At 44.8% G+C, this 20,250-nt stretch overlaps 1 protein-coding gene across 3 annotated transcripts; it reads right to left on the bottom strand.

The window, feature by feature from the left end:
- Positions 1-1,401: 1,401 nt before the first annotated feature.
- HMCES (5-hydroxymethylcytosine binding, ES cell specific) lies at positions 1,402-20,123 on the bottom strand. 3 transcript variants are annotated; one of them, XM_045812424.2, is made up of 7 exons: positions 20,025-20,123; positions 19,246-19,451; positions 13,314-13,457; positions 12,722-12,847; positions 7,396-7,577; positions 3,546-3,738; positions 1,402-2,058 (listed from the first exon to the last, which is right to left on the bottom strand). In XM_045812424.2, the coding sequence occupies exons 2-7, from the start codon at positions 19,426-19,428 to the stop codon at positions 1,822-1,824; spliced, it is 1,065 nt and encodes a 354-aa protein (XP_045668380.2). In that variant the 5' UTR covers positions 19,429-19,451; positions 20,025-20,123; the 3' UTR covers positions 1,402-1,821. The 3 variants fall into 3 exon arrangements, with proteins under 3 accessions (XP_045668380.2, XP_045668379.2, XP_087722857.1); XM_045812423.2 differs by having other exon boundaries at positions 20,005-20,106; XM_087866731.1 differs by lacking the exon at positions 20,025-20,123 and adding an exon at positions 19,911-20,013.
- Positions 20,124-20,250: the final 127 nt, after the last annotated feature.

Raw genomic sequence — 20,250 nt, forward strand, 5'->3', positions numbered from 1 at the left:
TAACAACCAAAACCCCACGCAAACCAGCCCAAACAAAACTGGAGGCCGCAGTGGAAACGCCCCCTCCCCCAGGGCGCGGGGAGCTAACCAGCACAGACCAACCCCGCCCATCGGCCGGAAGGGAGGGCGCTCCAAAGAGGAATTTAGGGAGCAGGGGAGGGCGGCCGCCGCCCGCGGTCCACATCCGGGAGATCCTGGACTGGCCCCGCGCCCCGCCCCCACACAGCTCCCCGCCTCCCGAGGCACCAGCTGGGAGGCGTGCCGTGCAGTCCCATTAGCAGGAACAGCGCCGGAGCCCCCCTCTGATTGGTGGAAATTGCGATCCTTGATTTGCATAGGGCTTCGGGCCAGCGCCCCTGCCTACCACGGGCTGCGTCTGCGCGGGGGCCCAATCGCAGTGGGCGGCCTGCCACCCGAGGGGCATTGAGGGGCATTGAGGGCCTGCTCCACCCCGGTTCCCTCGGGCTTGTCGGCCCCCTTCCGTCCAGAACCCAGAGCAGCGTTTTACGGTCCTGGTCTCCCGGACGCCCCAAAGAGGAACTTGCGGAGCGGTTCAGGCGCTTCTGGAGATTCTTCTGTGCCCCACCCCGGGATCCATGGGAAGGCCCCTTCCTGTCTCACCAGCGCCCCGCGTGCTCTCCCCGCGGCCTGTGCACCTCCTCTTCCCCGGAGGCTTGCGGAAACCTTGCTGAAGCAACACCCGCCCCCCCCCCCCCCATCGACGGCGGCCCTGGCTCTTGGTATCCCTTCAGGGCGCGTGCACACACAATTGCCGGGTGTAGTTGTCTGTCTTAATGCCTGTCGCTCCTTGTCCAGTACAGGGCGGGGCATGTAGTAAGCGCTCGCAGTCACCTAACAAGTAGTTACACATCGTTAACACTGGGAGAAAACAATGGTGGAAAAGCGGCCCCTGCCTTCAGAAAGCTAATGAGCTGGGTGGGGGAGAAGACTAGATAACCATTTCAAATAATTATAAAGTGGTTCAGTGCCAAGAAGGAGCCTGCAGAGCAAATCACAGGGGTTCTGAACAGGCTGGGGCTCTGGATGGGGCTTGGTGGGCTATGACTGGGGCTTCTCCTCAACCAGATCTACGATCCCTGTGGTCAGGACAGGGTCTTGGCCTCTGTGTCCCATTCTCCTCCCGTCTCCAGTTTGGCAAGCACTCAGCTTGGTTTTAAGCTAAAGGATTCACAAAACTCCTAAGTATTGAGTGAACAGACTCAACAAAGAAACACCCATCCCCCCCAACCTCCAGCCTTTTTGCGGTTTCCAAAAAAGCAGTTTTGTTCACAGAAAGCTCCAGTGCTCCATGTTTGTGACAAAATCCATTTCTTAGGACCGATGCCAGGAGGAAACAGTAAGATCCAGAACTTCCCCTGCAGCAGCATTTTCTGAAATGTAAACAGTTTATCAAATATAATTTATTCAGGAAAAAAATACAGTGTTTTAAGAACTTAATTCCAAAAGGCTGACAGAACCCAAAAGCTGAGCAGAAAACAGCCTTCTATGAGCAGTACCAGGTCAGGGCTGAGAACTGCCAGCAAGGTCTAGCTTTGAGAGAAGGCTCCACGGGTCAAACCAGGTATAAAGGCCCCTATGAATTATTGATGGTGGTGGTCCCTACTCTACCCAGGCTGCCCATTTGCTCCACTGTGAGTTTCTGGTTGCAGCCAGGACAGCCACTCACTCATGAATCCACAACTCTAAACTAACTGTGCTATCTCATCCCAAAGCAAATCCACACACATATAACACAAGCACCTGTTATCGTAACAATATTTAGTACAGGAAATCGCGGTCGTAGTCTCTGAAAATACAGTGTTACTGGCTGTGAGGCCGCTTGGCTTCGGGCTCCTCTTCCTTCTCCTGCTTTAGCCATCGCTCCAGGAGTCCTGCACCTCCTCTCTTGGTGGGGAGTGGGCTCTTTTGCAGGAACTGGCTGGACCACTGGGGCACATCTGACTCTGCCTTTGAGGGTGTTTTGGGCTCTTCCTTTTTGGGTGACTTTGTGGCCAGCCATTGCATCATCTTCTGGCTACTACCACTTGCCTTGAGCTCCTAGGAGAAAGAAGAAAATGTTCAAACCACCCAGCTCAAGCTATTGGGAATAAGCCAACTTCAAGGGAAGAAACAGGGGAAGAGGCATTAGGTACTGACCCAGGCTTAGAAAATGTTACTGGGAGCCAGATGGGGCCCACTGGTCAGGAGTGGGGAGAAGAGAGGAGCAACCGAGTATGCTCCAAGGGGTGCAAGGGATAGGGAGGAGCTCTTAGAGCAGGCCTCACAGATGAGGTGTGTGGTATCAGTCAGTCAGAAAAGAGAGCTGATGGGCATTCCAAACAGGTGCAGAGAAAAAAGCCTTCTCAGGGAAAAGGATATAATTCAGTGTGACCAGGCTGAGTGCAGGGCCATGAAACTGGAGAAGTACGGCTTCAAACAGTCACCGCGATTAAGGATTCAGCTAAGGCTGAACAGGATGACCTGTTTCCCCACGGTGCAGCCTCTCCTCAACCAGCACTGCTCCCTCCTGCTCTCACACCTGCACCCCAACCCTGAACCAAAGGTTCTGAATTCCTATAATGCCACTTCTCCAGAATGGGAATTCTTCAGGAGTAAAGACTATAGCAGAAATGGGCAGTATCTAGCACAAAATGAATGTGTATCATTACATTTTTATATTTTTGGAGACATCTAATGAATAAAAGGATCAGGATTGCAGGAGTTTGACGAGAACTGAGACAAAAGAAAAAAAGATGACACTGAGTATGGAAAACTTAGAAACCTTCAGAAAAATGAGGGGTAGCTGTTTTGCAATCATTGTCCTTAACAATTCTCAGGCATTCTAAGATGTCTATTCTTGGAACACTCAGAGTCATGTCCTACTTAAGTCCCTTGGTGCCACCTGAAAAACCTGCTGTTCCGAAACCTTTGCTCTGGAACTTCTGTTCCCACTGAAGGTCTTTGGCCTGTTCACCTTCCCTTCAAATTACAACCGGATCCTTGACAATTCTAAAAAGTTAAAGTTCATGGCAGGAATGTTCTCAAATCCTCCTAAAGGAGTATAAGGATTGGAACTCCTCCAACTTGTAGTTGGGAAAGCAGAGTACAGAAAAGAGATAGAAAAAAAACTCCACAGCTGCAGACAAAGATACAATTATGGACAAGGGCTCCTTTGTCTTTCTTGCAATCACCCTCTAGATAGGAGTCCTCAAACTTGGTTTATCAGACTCACTGACACAGCTCTTAATGACACAGAAGCCCAGCCCTGAATACTGACTCAACAGGTCTAGATACAGTCCAACATTTTACATTTTGAAAGAGCTCTCCTGAGGAGTCTGAGTCACAGCCAGTTTTGTGTATAGCGTTCTGCTTGACCTTGCCATACATAAGGAAATGTGAGTCTTAGGTGGTTTAAATTAAAGCTAATTGTGAAAGACCAAATCCTAAAAGACATATATATATATATATATATATATATATTTTTTAAGATATTCTGACAGAAGACAGAAATCTCTGAAAGGACCGTCAGAGTCACAGGCGCCTACCTTTTTGACCAGTAAGTTGAGAGGAGCCAGACATTCAGGAGTGTTGTTTCGGGTGTTGTTCACCACGCAAGAGACTGGATGGAAGGTGATGTTCTCTGTGGGGTGGATTAACTTCAGAGCTTCCCGAGTTGAGACCTCACCAAAGTCAAGCCATTTAGAGACTTCCTCCTCTCCATCTAATATGGCAGGCATCCTAGGCAGTGAGGTAGAGACATTAGTTGGGAGGTAGAGGGAGGGTAGGGACAGAAGGGAGACCTGAGTCAGCACAAATCATTCTAAGGAGAGACTTGTCCTTTCTCTCCACCTCATGCGCTGATTTGCTGCCACATGCTCCCTGACCACAACTTGACAGGACACGAAATTCAACCCTGGAAGAGCTAGCTTACAGTTTTATGGCAAAGACAGTGAATAGTGCTATGACTGGATCCAGTGCACTCCAGTGTACATTCTCATTGGTGAACTTTCTAAGATGACTCAGCCTTGAATTAAAGGGAAATTAAAGGGAAAATCTGTCTATCAGTAATAATCTCTGGATTTACAGTAAGAGCTATTCACATAATTGTGAACTCTAGGAAACTATGCCTCAAAAGCAAGGATGTTGCTACCTAAGATGACTCCTGGTACCCAGGGAGATGTTAGGAAAAGATCCTATGTTTAGCTTCCAGTTTTATGTCCTAGGCCAACGCAAAGCATGCTACACATTTACTGGTGGGTGGTACAGTTGATTTTAGGAGATAAACGCACAAACATCTATTTTAATAACGGAAATGTATAACTTAAACAAATCAAACGTATACTTTAATTAAGCGTCTGCCTTCGGCTCAGGTCATGATCCCAGGGTCCTGGGATTGAGCCCTGCATCGGGCTCCCTCCTCACCGGGAAGCCTGCTTCTCCCTCTCCCACTCCCCCTGCTTATGTTCCCTCTCTTGCTGTGTCTGTCAAATAAATAAAATCTTTAAAAAAAAAATAAATAAAAAATAAAAAATACTTTACAATTGGGGCTCCTGGGTGGCTCAGTGGGTTAAGCATCTAACTCTTGATTTTGGCTCAGGTCATGATTTCAGAGTCATGAGATGGAGCCCCACAGAGGGCTCCATGCTCAGTGGGGAGTGTGCTTGAGATTCTTTCCCTCTGCCTCTCCCCCGCTCACTAGCTCTCTCTCCAATAAATAAATCTTTAAAAAAAAATCTAGTCTCTGAAATCTAGAAGCATTTTCTGATGAATGGCGTCTCTGCATTGTATTATAGTTCAGCTGGAAGTAACTGGGAGCACTTTACTTTTCTTAACAGCGTATAAAATCAATGGTGTCTTAGATTAGATGAAATGGGAACTTAAATTAGCAAAACACAGAACCACTATATCACATGAAAGTATAATTTCACATACAATGCTTAGGATAAGCTAAAATAGATAATCCTATTATGTGCAGCACTGCATTTTTTCAGCAAAACATCAAGCATCACTTCTGAGGGCACTCAGATCTGGCAAAACTTGTTAAAGTGCTATACACATATAGTCAATTCTGCTAACACTTTTTAAAAAAATTTTGTTTATTTATTTGACAGAGAGAGAGCACACAAGCAGAGGGAGTGGCGGGCAGAGGGAGAGGGAGAAGCATGCTACCTGCGAGCAGGGAGCCCTACCTGGGGCTCAATCCCAGAACCCTGAGGTCATGACCAAAGCCGAAGGCACATGCCTAACCAACTGAAACACCCAGGCGCCCCTGCTAATGCTTATTTTTAAAATGTCATCTGTTCCAATGTGATTGCTATATAGAGAGCAATTTCAGCATAATGCAAATTTCATGTTTACTTTACAGTTTCATCTGTGAGAAAACACAACGTGAACACACAGACAACTGCACCCAGCTGAACAGAACCTTCTAGGAACACACAGAATACACATGTACACACACCTAAAACACTGATAGCTACTGTGGCTCACTGCACAGTATCTTCCAAAGTTGTGTTTTGCTCTTTTTTTTTGCATTTGTGAAGTTCTCCCTATATAAAAAAAACCTCTTCATTCAACATCTCACACAGGTCTAAACTTTGTAGCTCAAAACATGTGAAGCAGTGCCTGTAGGTGGAAAACTTTTAAGTACTGAGAAGAAGCTTGAACTATTAGAGCGTCTTCAAAGTAAAATGAGAACATGTGATATCTCCTTAGCAACAGACATAAAGGAATCCTCCGGCAACAACACTGTGAAAATAAAAGGATGTCTATGGCTGCAACAACTTCAAGAAGTATCATGAAGTCAGTATCAATCAGGCCTAAAGAAACAGAAACAATGAAGAGATTCTTTAGCATAAGGACTGAATGTCAAACAATGAAAAAACTGCTTTCTCCAAAAGAGAATGCACTATTTATACATAAAGACCTGAAATACCACAGAAGTGGCTCCTCTGAGAGCTAGTAATGGATGGCTTGGTCGTTTCAAACAGTGATGGAATTTCCAAAGCTTTCAGTGTCAGGAGAAGACATCAGCATGGATGAAAACGCTGCTCAAGAATTTTCAGCAGTTAATACAGAAGTGAATTGCAGGAGGGGGCTATACACTGGATCAAAATGTTTAATTTTGATTAAATACGTATCTATTATAAATGCATGCCTTAAAGGAACATTTCTTTTCTTTATTTTTTAAGATTTTATTTAGGGGCACCTGGGTGGCTCAGTCCGTTGGGCATCTGCCTTTGGCTCAGGTCATGATCCCAGCCTCCTGGGATCAAGCCCTGCATCGGGCTCCCTGCTCAGCTGGGAGCCTGTTTCTCCCCCTCCCTCTGACCCTCACTCATGCTTGTTCTCTCTCTCTAACAAACAAACAAACAAACAAATGAATAAATAAAATCTTTAAAAAAATAAAAAATAAAAATTAAGATTTTATTTATCAGGGCGCCTGGGTGGCTCAGTCGGTTAAATATCTGCCTTCAGCTCAGGTCATGATCTCAGGCTCCTGGGATCGAGCCCCATGTTGGGCTCCCTGCTCGGTGGGGGGTCTCCTTCCCCCTCTCCCTCTGCCATTTCCCCGCTTGTGTTCTCTCACTCTCTCTTTCAAATAAATAAAATCTTAACAAAAAAAAAAAAGAAAAAAGATTATTTGAGAGCAAGAGTGAGAGAGAGCAAGAGCACAGAGGAGATTGAGAGGGAGAAGCAAACTCCCCACTGAGCAGAGAGCCCTACATAGGGCTCAATGCTACAACCCTGAGACCATGACCCGAGCTGAAGGCAGACACCTAACCAACTGAGCCACCCAGGCACCCCCAACATTTTTTTTTTTTACCCCCGAGATCATGACCTGAGCCTAAGGCAGACACTTAACCAACTGAGCCACCCAGCACCCCCTGAAGGAACATTTCAAAAGCAGAAAAACATGCCCCAGGATTTAAGGCCGCAAAAGATCACAAATTTTGCATAATCCTCCCTCCATTTCACAATAACTTATAAGCTACAACTTCTCTGACATTTATTTTCCACAAGCAAATTCTAGAACTTTCTAAAGTAAAGTGCCATATTTAATGTAATATCTACATAGACAACTGTGGTACTGTTTTTAATAGATCCCTATTATTTTTTAACACGTTCCTGATAAATTTTTATGTGTTGTCCCCCTAACCCTGCTTTTCCCATAAGTTCTTGGGTCTTCACTGTACAGTCTGACATAGTGTAGTGACTTTTAGGAATGCATGTCATATTATACCCAAATTGACTGTAACTGTATTTTGCAAAGCAACTGCTACTCTCTAAATCTGTGCATACAGAAACACTGAATCCAAAAGCTACTTCTCTAAAAGCAGAGTACAAACCCTCCTCTGAATCCTTTTGGACCCAGGGATAAGAACTGTGACTTGCCTAGGGTGAATGTCATTCAAGCTTTTACAGGAATCTACTGTGATGATGGTGTAGGAATACAGGAGGTCTCCTCCTTCTGGGGACTCCCAGCAGTCAAAGATCCCCGCCATTGTCAGCAGCCTCCAGTTGTCCCAGACTTTCTCCCAGTGCTCGGGACCATCCACAGCACCAACGCTACCTGACTGGAAGCAAAATACGTGGGCAGATTAGATACTCAGCAGCCCCTCCTGCACACAGGTTGGGCACTACTACAGACTAACATGGCAATAATTTTACAAGTACTTCAGCCCAGGTGTTATTAACTCCTCTTGATCCACTGTTGCCAAAGGAAAGAAGTTTGATGGCAAGTACCCACTGAACCTATGGAGTTATGGCTCCTTAATGCTTTTAGAATACAATCCAACATCATCAACGGGCATTCAGGACTTCCACAATCCAGCCCATCATTCTAGCTTTTACTAATAATTTTAATTTGACCCAAACCCAGCTGTCTGTAAATGAAGCCCTTGTGCAACTTCGTGCCTTTTTATCTTGCCAGAACAACTTCCTCTGCCCAAAATGTCCTGCCATTTCTCATCATGCCAGCTCCTACTTGCCATTTAAGATTCAATTAAGGACCTAGAATATAGAAAGCTGGGAAGAGTACCCCCTCCACCTTAACAATAAGAAAAAAGCTAGATAATCTACAAAAATCAATTTTTCCTTTTCATTTTATTATTTTATTTTTATTTATTTTTTTAGTTTTTACTTTCAAGCCCCACGTGGAGTCCAATGCGAGGCTTGAACTCATGAACCTGAGCTCATATCAAGAGTCGAACGCTTAACGAACTGAACCACCCAGGTGCCCCCAAAATCATAACTTTTCTTAAATTCATCAGAAAACTGAGGTCAGTGGGCAACCAACTGGCGTGAACTTTATGGGAAGACAGGGACCTCCAAGGGAAGACAGAGACATAAGTACTGGCTTACTGGTGGCAACAGGAGGAAGACAAGGCCTCCATTCAGATAAAATTATTACCAAATTGCTAAAAGCAGTGTGTGGGCTAGCCTGAGAGTCAAGAATCGCTGGGAGCTGTAGACGTCAGGGGAGTTTGCATGAGCTTTTGGATTCTTCTCCATGAACTTCCCCAGCTGCTCACAAGAAAGATGGAGGCAGAGCAGGAGACTAGAGAAAGCCTTCCTTGCTGGTGCATGTCTAGAGGAGTGGAGCTCCCGTACATCAGGAAAGGCATGAAGCCTCACCCAATCACTTCTCCTCTAAGGAGCAAAAGCCTTCAGGGCCCAGGGTATGGGTAATAAAGCCTACTGCCCCTAAGATACAGGAAAAGACCCACTGAGTCTGGGGAAGGGTAAAAGAAAAATCCCTCTACTCCCCTGAGGAAGGAGTAGGATCCCCGAGAAAGCCTGAGCCTGACAGCCGGGGCCACAGATCTGCCTGAGACTGAGGCTGTATGAAGACAATAAAGAACACTCTCCTACCCTTTAGGTCAGCAAGCACCACATGGACAGCAACAGCAGCCTAATTCTAGGGAAGCAGCAGGAGCACAGAGAGATCCTTTCCAAAGCACAGGCCTAAAGGGAGGTACTACAGCAGAAGGAAGCAGGACTATTGAGAAAAACCCTCTGGAAAATCACCCTTACCCTGAAAACAAGATGGCACAGAGAAATTTAAAGCCTGTAGTGAATAAAGGTAATTGTAACAACAAAACCAGTTCAACTCCTGATAAGATCGGCTCAACCTCACACATTAATGGCCTATTAGAAGGATAAGTGTATCCATTTCCAGACATAAATATTATATGTATCAGTCTCTATGTCTGGCAATCAATCAAAAATTACAAGACAAAAAAAAATCCAGGAAGCACAATGAACTGCCAAGAGATATAGAAATCAACAGAACCAGACCCAAGATATTTCTTTTCCCAAATACTAAAACTATCAGAAAGGAAATTTAAAGTAAGTTTAATTAATATGTTAGAGGGTCTTGTAGAAAACGTAGACAACATACATTACAGAGAAGAAATCTTGGCAAAATAAGAAGATTTGACAATAAAAACTACCCAAACTAAAGCACAGAGAAAAATAAAATACACAGAAGAGAACATTCAAGAACTATGGGACAATATCAAATTGTCTAACATGTAATTAGAATCCCAGAAAGTGAAGAGCAAGAAATACCTGAATATATGATGGCTGAAACTTTACCAAAAATTATGAAAGAAATCAAATCACAGACCTGAGGGAGCTCAGAAAACATGCCAAACACACACACACGCATAAAAACTACACACATCATATTCAAACTGCTGAAAACCAGAGAAAATCTTGAAGGCATTAGGCAAAGAGGAGCAGTGGAAGCACACATTACAAACAGAAGAAAAAAGACAAGAATTACAGTAGACCTTTCAAAAGAAACTAGTAGAGCCAGAGGCAATGGAGTATTTTTTTTTTAAGTGCTGGAAAAAAACCAAAAAAAACTGCCAACCCAGAATCCTATACAAAGTGAAAACACCATTCAAAAATGCACATAGTGATGCCAGGTGCCGGGGCCAGAACATGATTAAAAAGGGGCATGGGGGAGAAAAACCATGAGAGACTCTTAACTATAGGAAACAAACTGAGGGTTGCCGGAGGGGATGTGGGTGGGGGATGGGGTAATTGGGTGATGGGCATTAAGCAGGGCATGTGATTTGATGAGCACTGGGTGTTATATGCAACTGATGAATTACTGGACCCTGTATCTGAAACTGATGATGAACTATATGTTGGCTAACTGAATTAAAAAATGGGCATGGGGCTTCTTTTTGGGGTGGTAATAATGTTCTGAAATTAGATACTGATGATAGTTACCCAACATTTTGAATACTAAAACCACTATATACTTTAAAAGGGTTAATTTTATTACATGTAAGTTATATCTCATAAAGAGAATAATGATGATTTCAAAAATGAACTAGATAGTTTTCTGGACAAACAAAAACAGAATTCATTACCAGCAGGCCTGCACTACAAGAAGTACTAAAGGAAGTTCTTTAGGCTGAAGGGATAGGATACCAGACAGAAACTTGGATCTACCCAAAAAGTACAGATCCATGGAAATGGCTAAAAATTAAGGTAAGTGTAAAACTTATTTTTTATCACTCTAAAATATAATCGACTCTCTAAAGCAAAACAGTAGCAATGTATTGTGAATTTGTAGCATATGAAAAAGTAAAATGTATGACAATATACCAAAAGATAGGAGGAATCAGGACCATACTGTTACAAAGTTCTTATACTACACAAGAAGCAATTTATTCTTGAATGCAGATTATTAATTTAAAATGTTTCCTACAGAGCCCCTATCAAAAACATTTTTAGGGGTGCCTGGGTGGCTCAGTTGGTTGAGTGTCTGCCTTCAGCTCAGGTCATGATCCCAGGGTCCTGGGATTGAGCCCCACATCAGGCTCTCTGCTTGGTGAGGAGCCTGCTTCTCCCTCTCCCTCTGCTTGCTGCCCCCCCACCCCCGTTTGTGCTCTCTCTCAAATAAACAGAATCTTAAAAAAAAATTTTTTTTAAAAGAAGTAAAAATAATAAGCCAGAAGTGGAGACAAAATAAAAAGTACTCAATTTAAAAGCAGCCAGGAGGGACACCTGGGTGGCTTAGTCAGTTGAGTGTCTGCCTTTGGCTCAGGTCACGATCCCAGGGTCCTGGGATCAAGTCCTGCATCAGGCTCCTTGCTCAGTGGGGAGCCTGCTTCTCCCTCTGCCTACCACTCTTCCTACTTGTGCTCTCTCTCTCTCTCTGGCAAATAAATAAAATCTTTAAAAACAAAAAGATAAAAAAAAAAAAGCAGCCAGGAAAAACATGTTGAATGAATGAAACAGAAAACAATTAGCAAAATAAAGAATTTTTTAACCCCATCAGATTGATAATTACATCAATTGTATCTTCTAAACACTATAAAATTCCTTCCTCTAGGAACCCTTCTATGATGCCCCAATCTGAGTTATATGCTCTCCTCTATGCCCCCATAACTTCACAAGCATGCCTTCCTTGAGCATTCACCATTGGCCTATGACTGTTGACTTGTGTGTTTCAGTAGCCAGGCACCCCCAATAATTCCCAATTTTTTAAAAAATTTAAATTCAATTAGCCAATATATAGTACATCATTAGTTTCAGATGTAGAGCTCAGTAACTTATCAGTTGCATCTAACACCCAGGGCTCATCACATCACATGCCCTCCTTAATGCCTGTCACCCTGTTACCCCATCTCCCCACCCACAATAATTCCCAATTTTAACGAAGCAAACTGTGATGAGAATGCAAACGCTTTAGCAGTATCAAAGAAATAAATGTGATTAAAATGAAAACATGATGTTGGCATGTCTAATTTGTTTTCAATTTCCTTATAATGTTACGCGAACAGGCTAAATTCTTTGCCTTAAAATTAGGTTGATTTTTGTTTTGTTTTTTTAAGATTTTATTTATTTATCGGTGTGTGAGAAAGACAGTGAGTGAGCACAAGCAGGGTGAGTGGCTGGCAGAGAGAGAAGCAGGCCCCCCGGCCAAGCAAGAAGCCCTATGCAGGACTTGATCCCAGGACCCTGGGATCGTGACCTGAGCCGAAGGCAGACACTTAACTGACTAAGCCACCCAAGCGTCCCTTAAAATGAGAGTTCTATGAGGGGAATGTTAAATACAGAGTCACCATGTGACCTAGCAAATCCGCCCCTAGGCATACACCCAAGAGAAATTAAAACAGATATCCATATAAAAACTTGTACATGAATATTCACAGCAGCATTATTTGTAGCAGTCAAAAGTAGAAACAACCCAAGTGTCCATTAACCGGTGAATGAATAAACAAAATGTGGCCTATTCACATAATGGACGAGCCATAAATGAGCAATGAAGTAGTGACACATGATACCACATGGATCAACGCTGAAAACGTTATATTGAGTAAAAGAAGCCACACAAAAAGACCACATATTGTATGATTTTAAATATATTAAATGTCCAATATAGGCAAATCTATAGAGACCAAAAGATTAGTGGTAGGGCAGGGGGGAATAGGGAACGGAGAGTGATGGATAATGGATATTGGGTTTCTTTTCAGGGTGATGAAACTGTAAAATTAGACAGTAGTGATAGCTGCACAACTTTTAATATACTAAAAAAATCACTGACTTGCGTACTTTAAAAAGGTGAATTTCATGAATTATACCTCAATAAAGCAGTTATTTAAAAAAATATTCTATGAAGAAAGAAACAAAATGTCCTTTGGATTAGCTTCTTTATCCCTTTTGAAGTATCTACCATGGGTGCTGTTGACAATACCTTTTCCGTTTTGGCTTGGGGGAAGTAGATGAAGTATGGCTGCCTTTGGCTAGTAACCTGACATCGCTGCCACTCATAGAATCCATCTGCTAAAACGACACAGCGTCTTCCCTTTCCAAGAGGTACCTGAGGGAAAATGTGAACAAGATAGGGTCTTACTGACAGGATGTGTCATGGCCTTGAGTTAAAATCTCAGGTCCACCAATGTATGACCTTAGAACAGTTATTTAATTTCTGTTTCTCCCTTTTCTTATGCATAAAGTCACCACTCACACAACTGTTGAAAATATTAAATAATGCACTCCAGCCCCAGCTGCATCTAATTTTAAGTGCATGAGAACCTCCAAGTGAAAACTGTCCAGTTGAACTCAGTCAACCTACAGAATATGAGAAATAATAATAGTTTTGTTTTAAACCACTAAGTTTTGGGATGACTTATACAGTAATATATTTAACAGTACTCAACGTTATTAGCAACTGGGAACACACTTTCCAGGAGAACCTTATTTTATTTCTCAGGTATATAAGGCACTAACAGCTCTGTTGGAAAAAAGAACAGAGTATGTGCCTTTTCCCTACACCTGCTACCTACCTTGAAGGAACGTTTCTCCATTATGGTATCACTACGACAGTTGGAAGTATTGAACTTCAGCTTGGAAGGATCACTCTCTTTGAACCAAGATGGGACCAACCCCCATCGCATGGGAGCAATGATACGTTCAGATGAGTCTGCACCCTGTCATGGGAAAAGGTTAAGATCCAGTGAGGAGATCATAATGAAATTGAGAAAAGCAAATGTAGCACATGTATTACATTACATTGAAATACCAAAAATACAGAGATTATTAAAAGGGAAAGATTCTACTTAAAAACCATTTTATTTTTTAAGAGTTTTTTCTAAGATTTTATTTATTTGTCAGAGAGAGAGAGAGAGAGTGAGCACAAGCAGGAGGAGCAGCCAGCAGAGGCAGAAGCACGCTCTCCGCTGAGCAAGGAGCCTGATGCGGTACTCAATCCTAGGACTCTGGGATCATGACCTGAGCCAAAGGCAGACGCTCAACTGACTGAGCCACCCAGGCATCCCTTGAAAACAATTTTAATGTTTTCAGCATTTATCAGAACGTAAGACATACTGCTTAGGTAGGGTGGGTGATACAAAGAAGTTTAGTCTCTGTAAACATTTACTTAGTGCCTCCTATGAGAGAGACATAGTGCTAGGCCTAGTAGTTCATGTGGTCCCAGCTCTCAAGAAGCACATGTCACAGACAAGAATAATACAATGAACTACATGCTATGATCAAGGGATGCAGACAGTGTTGTGGGGCACATGCAATGTGCTTCACCTCAAAGGGTGGTGCTTCACCTCACTATAACATGTAAGGCCACAAGGACATAAAAATATTAATAATTTGAGAAACAACAGGCTAATGGCCATATAAGTGGTAATAGGAGTAGCAAAAGAGTTCAGCGGAAAGTGATCTGTAAGAGATGGAATGCAGAAGTATCAACTCCTTAGAAGGGGCAAAAAGGACAGGGGTGGGTGGGGTGGTTCTTAAATTAGATCCCACAAGAGGTAAAGAATTCAGACAAAGAGATGGGAGGGAAGACCAGATATGAAATTAAATGAACAGGGGTGCCTGGCTGGCTCAGTTGGAGGAGCATGTGACTCTCGATCTTAGGGTTGTAAGTTTGAGCCCCTCCCTGGGTGTAGAGATTATTAAAAGCAAATAAACTTAAAAAAAAAAAAAAGAACTTAAACGAACAAAGAGGCAATGTCAAGAATGTGTAGGAAGTGGTTTTGTGCAGAAAAATAATAGCAAGCCTGAGGATGCTATTTTTAGGAGGGCCTGCTTACAAGGTTGGCCCTCAGCATCTGGCACCTTGGATTTTTTTCCTAACTTGGATGTTTTCCCCTTTTCCTAACTGATAGGAATGGTTTGGTTTACTGTGCCTAGTCTGTGCAAAAATGAGGTTTATGCCGAACATCTGCTTTCCTTCTGAGAGTCTGGAATTTCGTTGCTTGCTAGGCAGAGTACCCAATAAAAACCTTAGGCTTTTGGGGGGCTGGTTCAGTTGGTAGAACATGTGACTCTTGATCTCAGGGTCATGAGTTTGATCCCCACATTGGGTGTGGAGCCTCTTTAAAAAAATAAAATAGGGGAGCCTTGGTGGCTCAGTCGGTTAAGCGTCTGCCTTCAGCTCAGGTCATGACCCCAGCGTCTTGGGATGAGCCCTGCATCAGGCTCCCTGCTCACTGGGGAGCCTGCTTCTCCCTCTCCCACTCCCCCTGCTTGTGCTCCCTCCCTCAAATAAATAAAATCTTTAAAAAAATAAAATCTACTTTTAAGTATTTATTTTAGAAAGAGAGTGTGTGCGTGAGTGGGGGGAGAGGCAGAGGGAGAGAATCCTCAAACAGACTCCCCGCTGAGCATGAAGCCCAATGTAGTGCTGAATCCCAGGACTGATATCATGACCTGAGCCACAATCATGAGTTGGCCACTTAACCGACTGAGCCACCCAAGTATCCCTAAAATAAAATCTTTATTTTTTAAATTTTTATTTATTTTTAAAGATTTTATTTTATTTATTTGACAGAGAGGGAGACAGCCATCGAGAGAGGGAACACAAGCAAGGGGAGTGGGAGAGGAAGAAGCAGGCTCCCAGCAGAGGAGCCTGATGCGGGACTCAATCCCAGAACGCCGAGATCACTCCCTGAGCTGAAGGCAGATGCTTAACGACTAAGCCACCCAGGAGCCCGTAAAATAAAATCTTTAAAAGCAAAATGGAACAAAACAAAGCAAAATAAAAAACAATCTTGGATTTTCAGTTTCTAGTGGGTTGCCCCAGGCAGAAACACTGCCCATAATTACGTTTTTCATTTCTGGAGAAGGAACACGCCTGGTGTATCCCCTTACAGGAAGGAGAGAAGAAAAGGAAGCCTGTGTGTGGATTTTTTCCAGATTCCTACTGGTGTCTTTTTCCCTTGCTGATTCTATTATGTATCCTTTCACTGCAATAAACATTAGCCATAAAGTGCCTTAATACGTTGAGTCCTTCCTAATGAACCTCCAAATGTGGGGGAACCCTTGGGGGACTCCTACATACGGTTGTTAAAATTTTGGGGGGGTAACTGGCCCCTTGAGAACTTGATGAAATCTACGGATTAAAATGCCTGCGCACATATGCATGCGCCTGCTCACGCACACACACACTCACTATTCTACATGGTGTAGTACACCATGGGTTGGAAGACATCATGAGCAGAGAGTGCATTCTGGGTGCTACCATGATGGTTTGGGGGTAAGGATATGGTGGGGCTTGTGATGGTAGTAAGAATAAAAGACACCACCAGAAGATAGACTAGAAATAAAATTGTGATGGTAAATGGAAAAAGAAAACAGGACTGATTAATTCTTCAAGCCTAGAAGAATGAGGAAAAGAGAAAAATCTGTTCCCTGAAATCATGACCTGAGCTGAAGGCAGACGCTTAACAACTGAGCCACCCAGGCGCCCTAAGAGTCTGACTCTTGATTTTGTTTTTTGTTATTATTTTTTTTAAGATTTTATTTATTTGACAGAGAGAGAGAGCGCGCACAAGCAGGGAGAGTAGGAAGCAGGAAGAGAGGGAGAACCAGGCTCAAGGAGCAGGGAGCCCGATATGGGGCTCGATCCCAGGACTCTGGGATCATGACCTGAGCCGAAGGCAGACGCTTAATGACTGAGCCACCCAGGTGTCCCAGGACTCTTGATTTTGGCTCAGGTTATAATCTCTGGGTTGTGAGATCAAGTTCTTTGGGCTCTGAAAACAACGGGGAGTCTGCCTGAGATCCTCTCCCTCTGCCCCTCTCCATACTAAAGTGCACACGTGGGTGATCTGTCTCTGAAACAAATCTTGAAAAAAAAACCCAAACAACCCAAAATGAAGAAAGACAGCTTTTGTGAATCCTCTCTTCCAGAACCAAATGTGCCTTCCAAGCAGAAGAGCCCCCAATCCAAAGCATAAATGAGAGAACAGTATACAATGGTCGTCTGAATGATCTTTTATCAGAATTTGCAAAACAATACACTAAATTTGACATTCTCAACATGCAATTTTGACAACCCTTCCCCACCAAGATCTAGCAGGGAGAAAAGGGGGTATGCTACTGGCATCTGGTGGGTAGAGGCCAGTAATGCTGCTAAACATTCTGCAATGCACAGGACAGCACCCCACCCAAAAGTGCCAAGGTTGAGAAATCCTACTTTCCCACCCACTGATCATCACCTTCAATGTTAGTGTGTTCACTGGACAATTCTAAGCCAAACCCAAACATGAGGCTGCCCCCTACTGGGAACAATGAACAGAAAGTGGCTGAGAAGCCAAAATACTGAAAATATTGCTCAGTATTAGTCATCTTTTCCTTCTACCTTTTTGGACTTGTGACCAGAACAGCTGGTACAGCTGGGGTAGATAAATGAAAGAGGAAGTAATTTGCAAATCAGTGGTTTCAAATGCAAATGTTGCAATCTATACACATGTGTTGGCCATTGATGATATGGATTAATGAACAGCTAAAATGATTCTAATTTTGTTTTACAATTTACAGGTTTGAGACAAATGGAACCTCATATTTATCAAAATTAGGAAACCCCAGCAATCTTAACAAAATTAATTAGAGATGTGGAGTCAAAACACTACATTAGTAAATTTGTACCACTGATGGAAAGGGGGAGGGGGTTCTGTTTGCTAGGGGCTCCACCTTCTCCATTCCTAGTTCCAGGAAGCATCTACTGGAGTGGGAGAAAAATGGTCTGGACCTCAGTCTCAGCTCTGTACCCTCACTCACTGGGTAACCTAAGACAAGTCTTAGGTTATCTCTACACTTCTGTCTTCACAGCTGTTAAACAAATTTTTCTTCCAGCTAACATTCATTCTATAATTCTAAAGATGTGATAGAACCAAGGCTAAAAAAGGCACATACATGCAATCTGTCTTTTCACTTCAAATTAGGCTTCCTTTGAAACATGTTTTATTCTTTCCTTTCCTAGCTGAAGTTCCCCATGCTATGTTTTATTTTGATTTCCCTCTCATTAAAAAAAAAAAAAGTTTTTAGTTTCAACAGGGAAGGATGCACCCAGTAAAAATAGCTCAAGAATAAACTATTTCAAGTATATAGCTTCATTCAACCAAAAAGATCAATGTTATTTGGTATGTTTATTTCAAATAATATAGAAATGAACCTCGACTACAATATTATCACAAGAATTCTGACAAGTAGCAGGGGCACAATAGACTCTAAAGTGATTTAAGCATTATGGACCAAACAGAATAAAAATCCAGGATGGAAACAATCATGATTTTTATTTTATTTATTTTTATTTATTTTTAATTTTTTTAAAGATTTTATTCATTTATGTGACAGCCAGCGAGAGAGGGAACACAGCAGGGGAGTGGGAGAGGAAGAAGCAGGCTCCCAGCAGAGAAGCCCGATGTGGGACTCCATCCCGAAACGCCGGGATCACGCCCTGAGCCGAAGGCAGACGCTTAATGACTGCGCTGCCCAGGCGCCCCACAATCATGATTTTTAATAACTTATCAAGGGCATTTAAAACGCTTAAGACAAGGAGGGTCGCCTGGGTGGCGCAGTCAGTTGAGTGTTCAACTCTTGTTTTTGGCTGGGGTCCTGATCTCAGGGTCCTAGGATCAAGCCCCAGCAGGCTCCCCACTCAGTGTGGAGTCTGCTTGGGATTCTCTCTCTCTCTCTGCCTCTCCCACTTGTGCTCTCTAAAATAAATAAATAAAATCTTACGATAAATAAAATAAAATGCTTAAGACATGGAGAAATCATTCATTTCTGGAATTAAGCATTTCATTTACTGCATGCTAGCACTGGTGCCCACGTGCATGCACACACGCCCAAACACACATTCAGGAGATAAAGCAAAGAACCAAAACATGATTATGAATTACTGTTCACTCCAACACCACAGAGGTAAATACTACAGAAACAATGAGTGCAATTAAACTCCTGATAGCCAAACCAACCACATCTGTTCCTAGCTTCGGTAAAAGACAAACATAAACACAAGCAGAAAAAAATAGAAACTTCCATGTTCAAGAAACACCAGAGGTGTTTCAGATTAGCTCGTCTTAATCCTGCTCTAGGCCTAGAGATTCTGGTTCATCTGGCCTGGTAAGGGGCATGGAAATCTTTTTTTTTTTTTAAGATACTCAAATGACCCCGATTATCAGTGAGGTTTGAAAGATGCGGTCTTAAAAAGCGTATTCAAATGGGGGTGGGGGTTCAAACAAATTTGGCACGCATTCCCACGAGCCCTGAAACGAGCCCGAAGAACACGGAATCATGTTCTTAGATGAGAAGATACTGATCAAACTTCTTTTTGCAGCGAGGTCCGGCTTGGTTCTCAACCGGGGGTCAGAAGGCTGACCTGAGCAGGGGCTGAGCGCGCGACAAACCCAAACCAAGTGGATGAGCATCCCCTGCGGGCCCGGAGGCCGGCGCGGCGCAGACACCAGCGGTTACCTTCTCCAAGTGCAGTCGCGACAGAAGCACTGGGCTGCTGGACTGAGGGCTCTTGTTGTACGAGGGGCAGTACTTGTCGGGGTCCTTCCACTCGGGGAGCCGCTGCCGGCCCTGCCGGTCCCGATAGGCGCACGCTCTGGCCAGCACATCCTTAGGCAGGTGACAGGACGTGCGCCCGCACATGCTCGCGCGCGGCCCGGGACAGCCTGGAGACGAGAGCACGGCGGGGCGGTCGCGCTAGCTCACGGTCTCCCATCGCGGGGCCCCCACGGCGGCCGGTGTCCGCCTCGCCGAGGCCGGGCGCACTGCGGGGGGGCGGCCCGCCCCGAGGCGCCGTTCTTCAGCTCCGCCCGGCGGCCGAGAGAGGCACGGGGGCGGTCTGCGGTCACTGCGGGAGCCGCACGGCCTGCCTTCGCCGGACCCCTTCCGGCCTCGGCGTGCCGACCCCGATCCTCCTCCTCCTCCCCTCCCCTCCCCCTCTCCCCTCCGGGCGCCCACTGCGGGCGGGGGGAGGAGCTCCCGCCCGCTAATCTCCAGGACTGCCGCCCGCGCCGCCCAGAGGCCGGCTCTCCCGGCGGAAACTCGACCTGCTCCCCGGGGCCAGGGCCCCCGCGCCGCCGCCTCACCTCAAGTCCCCCTCGGCCCGGCCACCCGCCCCGCCTCACCTCACGTCCACCTGGGCCCGGCCTGGCCCGCCTCGCCTCGCCTCACCTCACGTCCACCTGGGCCCGGCCACCCGCCCGCCTCAGCTCCCCTTACCTCGCTTCACGTCCCCTCACCTCACGTCCACCTCGGCCCTGCCGCCCGCGACGCTCTCTTCCCGCAGGCGCTCAGACTCGGCCGCTCCGCGTTCTGGCGTCAGGCCCCGCCCCCAGCGCGGCCAGCCCCACCCCCAAGGGGCGGGAGGTTCCCGCGGCCTCCCGCGCGCCTCGGAATTTGAATCTTCTGAAAGAACCCCAAGAGAAGACTATGACCGGCTTTGGGGACTCCCCGATCCCCCGTTCT

This window comes from Ursus americanus, chromosome 14 (genome assembly GCF_024610735.1).
Source record: "Ursus americanus isolate L20-20 chromosome 14, mUrsAme1.1.p, whole genome shotgun sequence".
In the NCBI taxonomy this organism is placed as follows: Eukaryota; Metazoa; Chordata; class Mammalia; order Carnivora; family Ursidae; genus Ursus; species Ursus americanus.

Bases quoted from the DNA above. Each gene is read 5' to 3' on its own strand.
- HMCES (XM_045812424.2), bottom strand. From the start codon at position 19,428: ATGTGCGGGCGCACGTCCTGTCACCTGCCTAAGGATGTGCTGGCCAGA. The intron at 13,458-19,245 runs GTAACCGCTGGT...TTCCCATGACAG, and splicing joins CGCGACTGCACTTGGAGAAG to GGTGCAGACTCATCTGAACG. The intron at 3,739-7,395 runs GCAAGTCACAGT...CTCACTGCCTAG, and splicing joins TTGAATGACATTCACCCTAG to GATGCCTGCCATATTAGATG.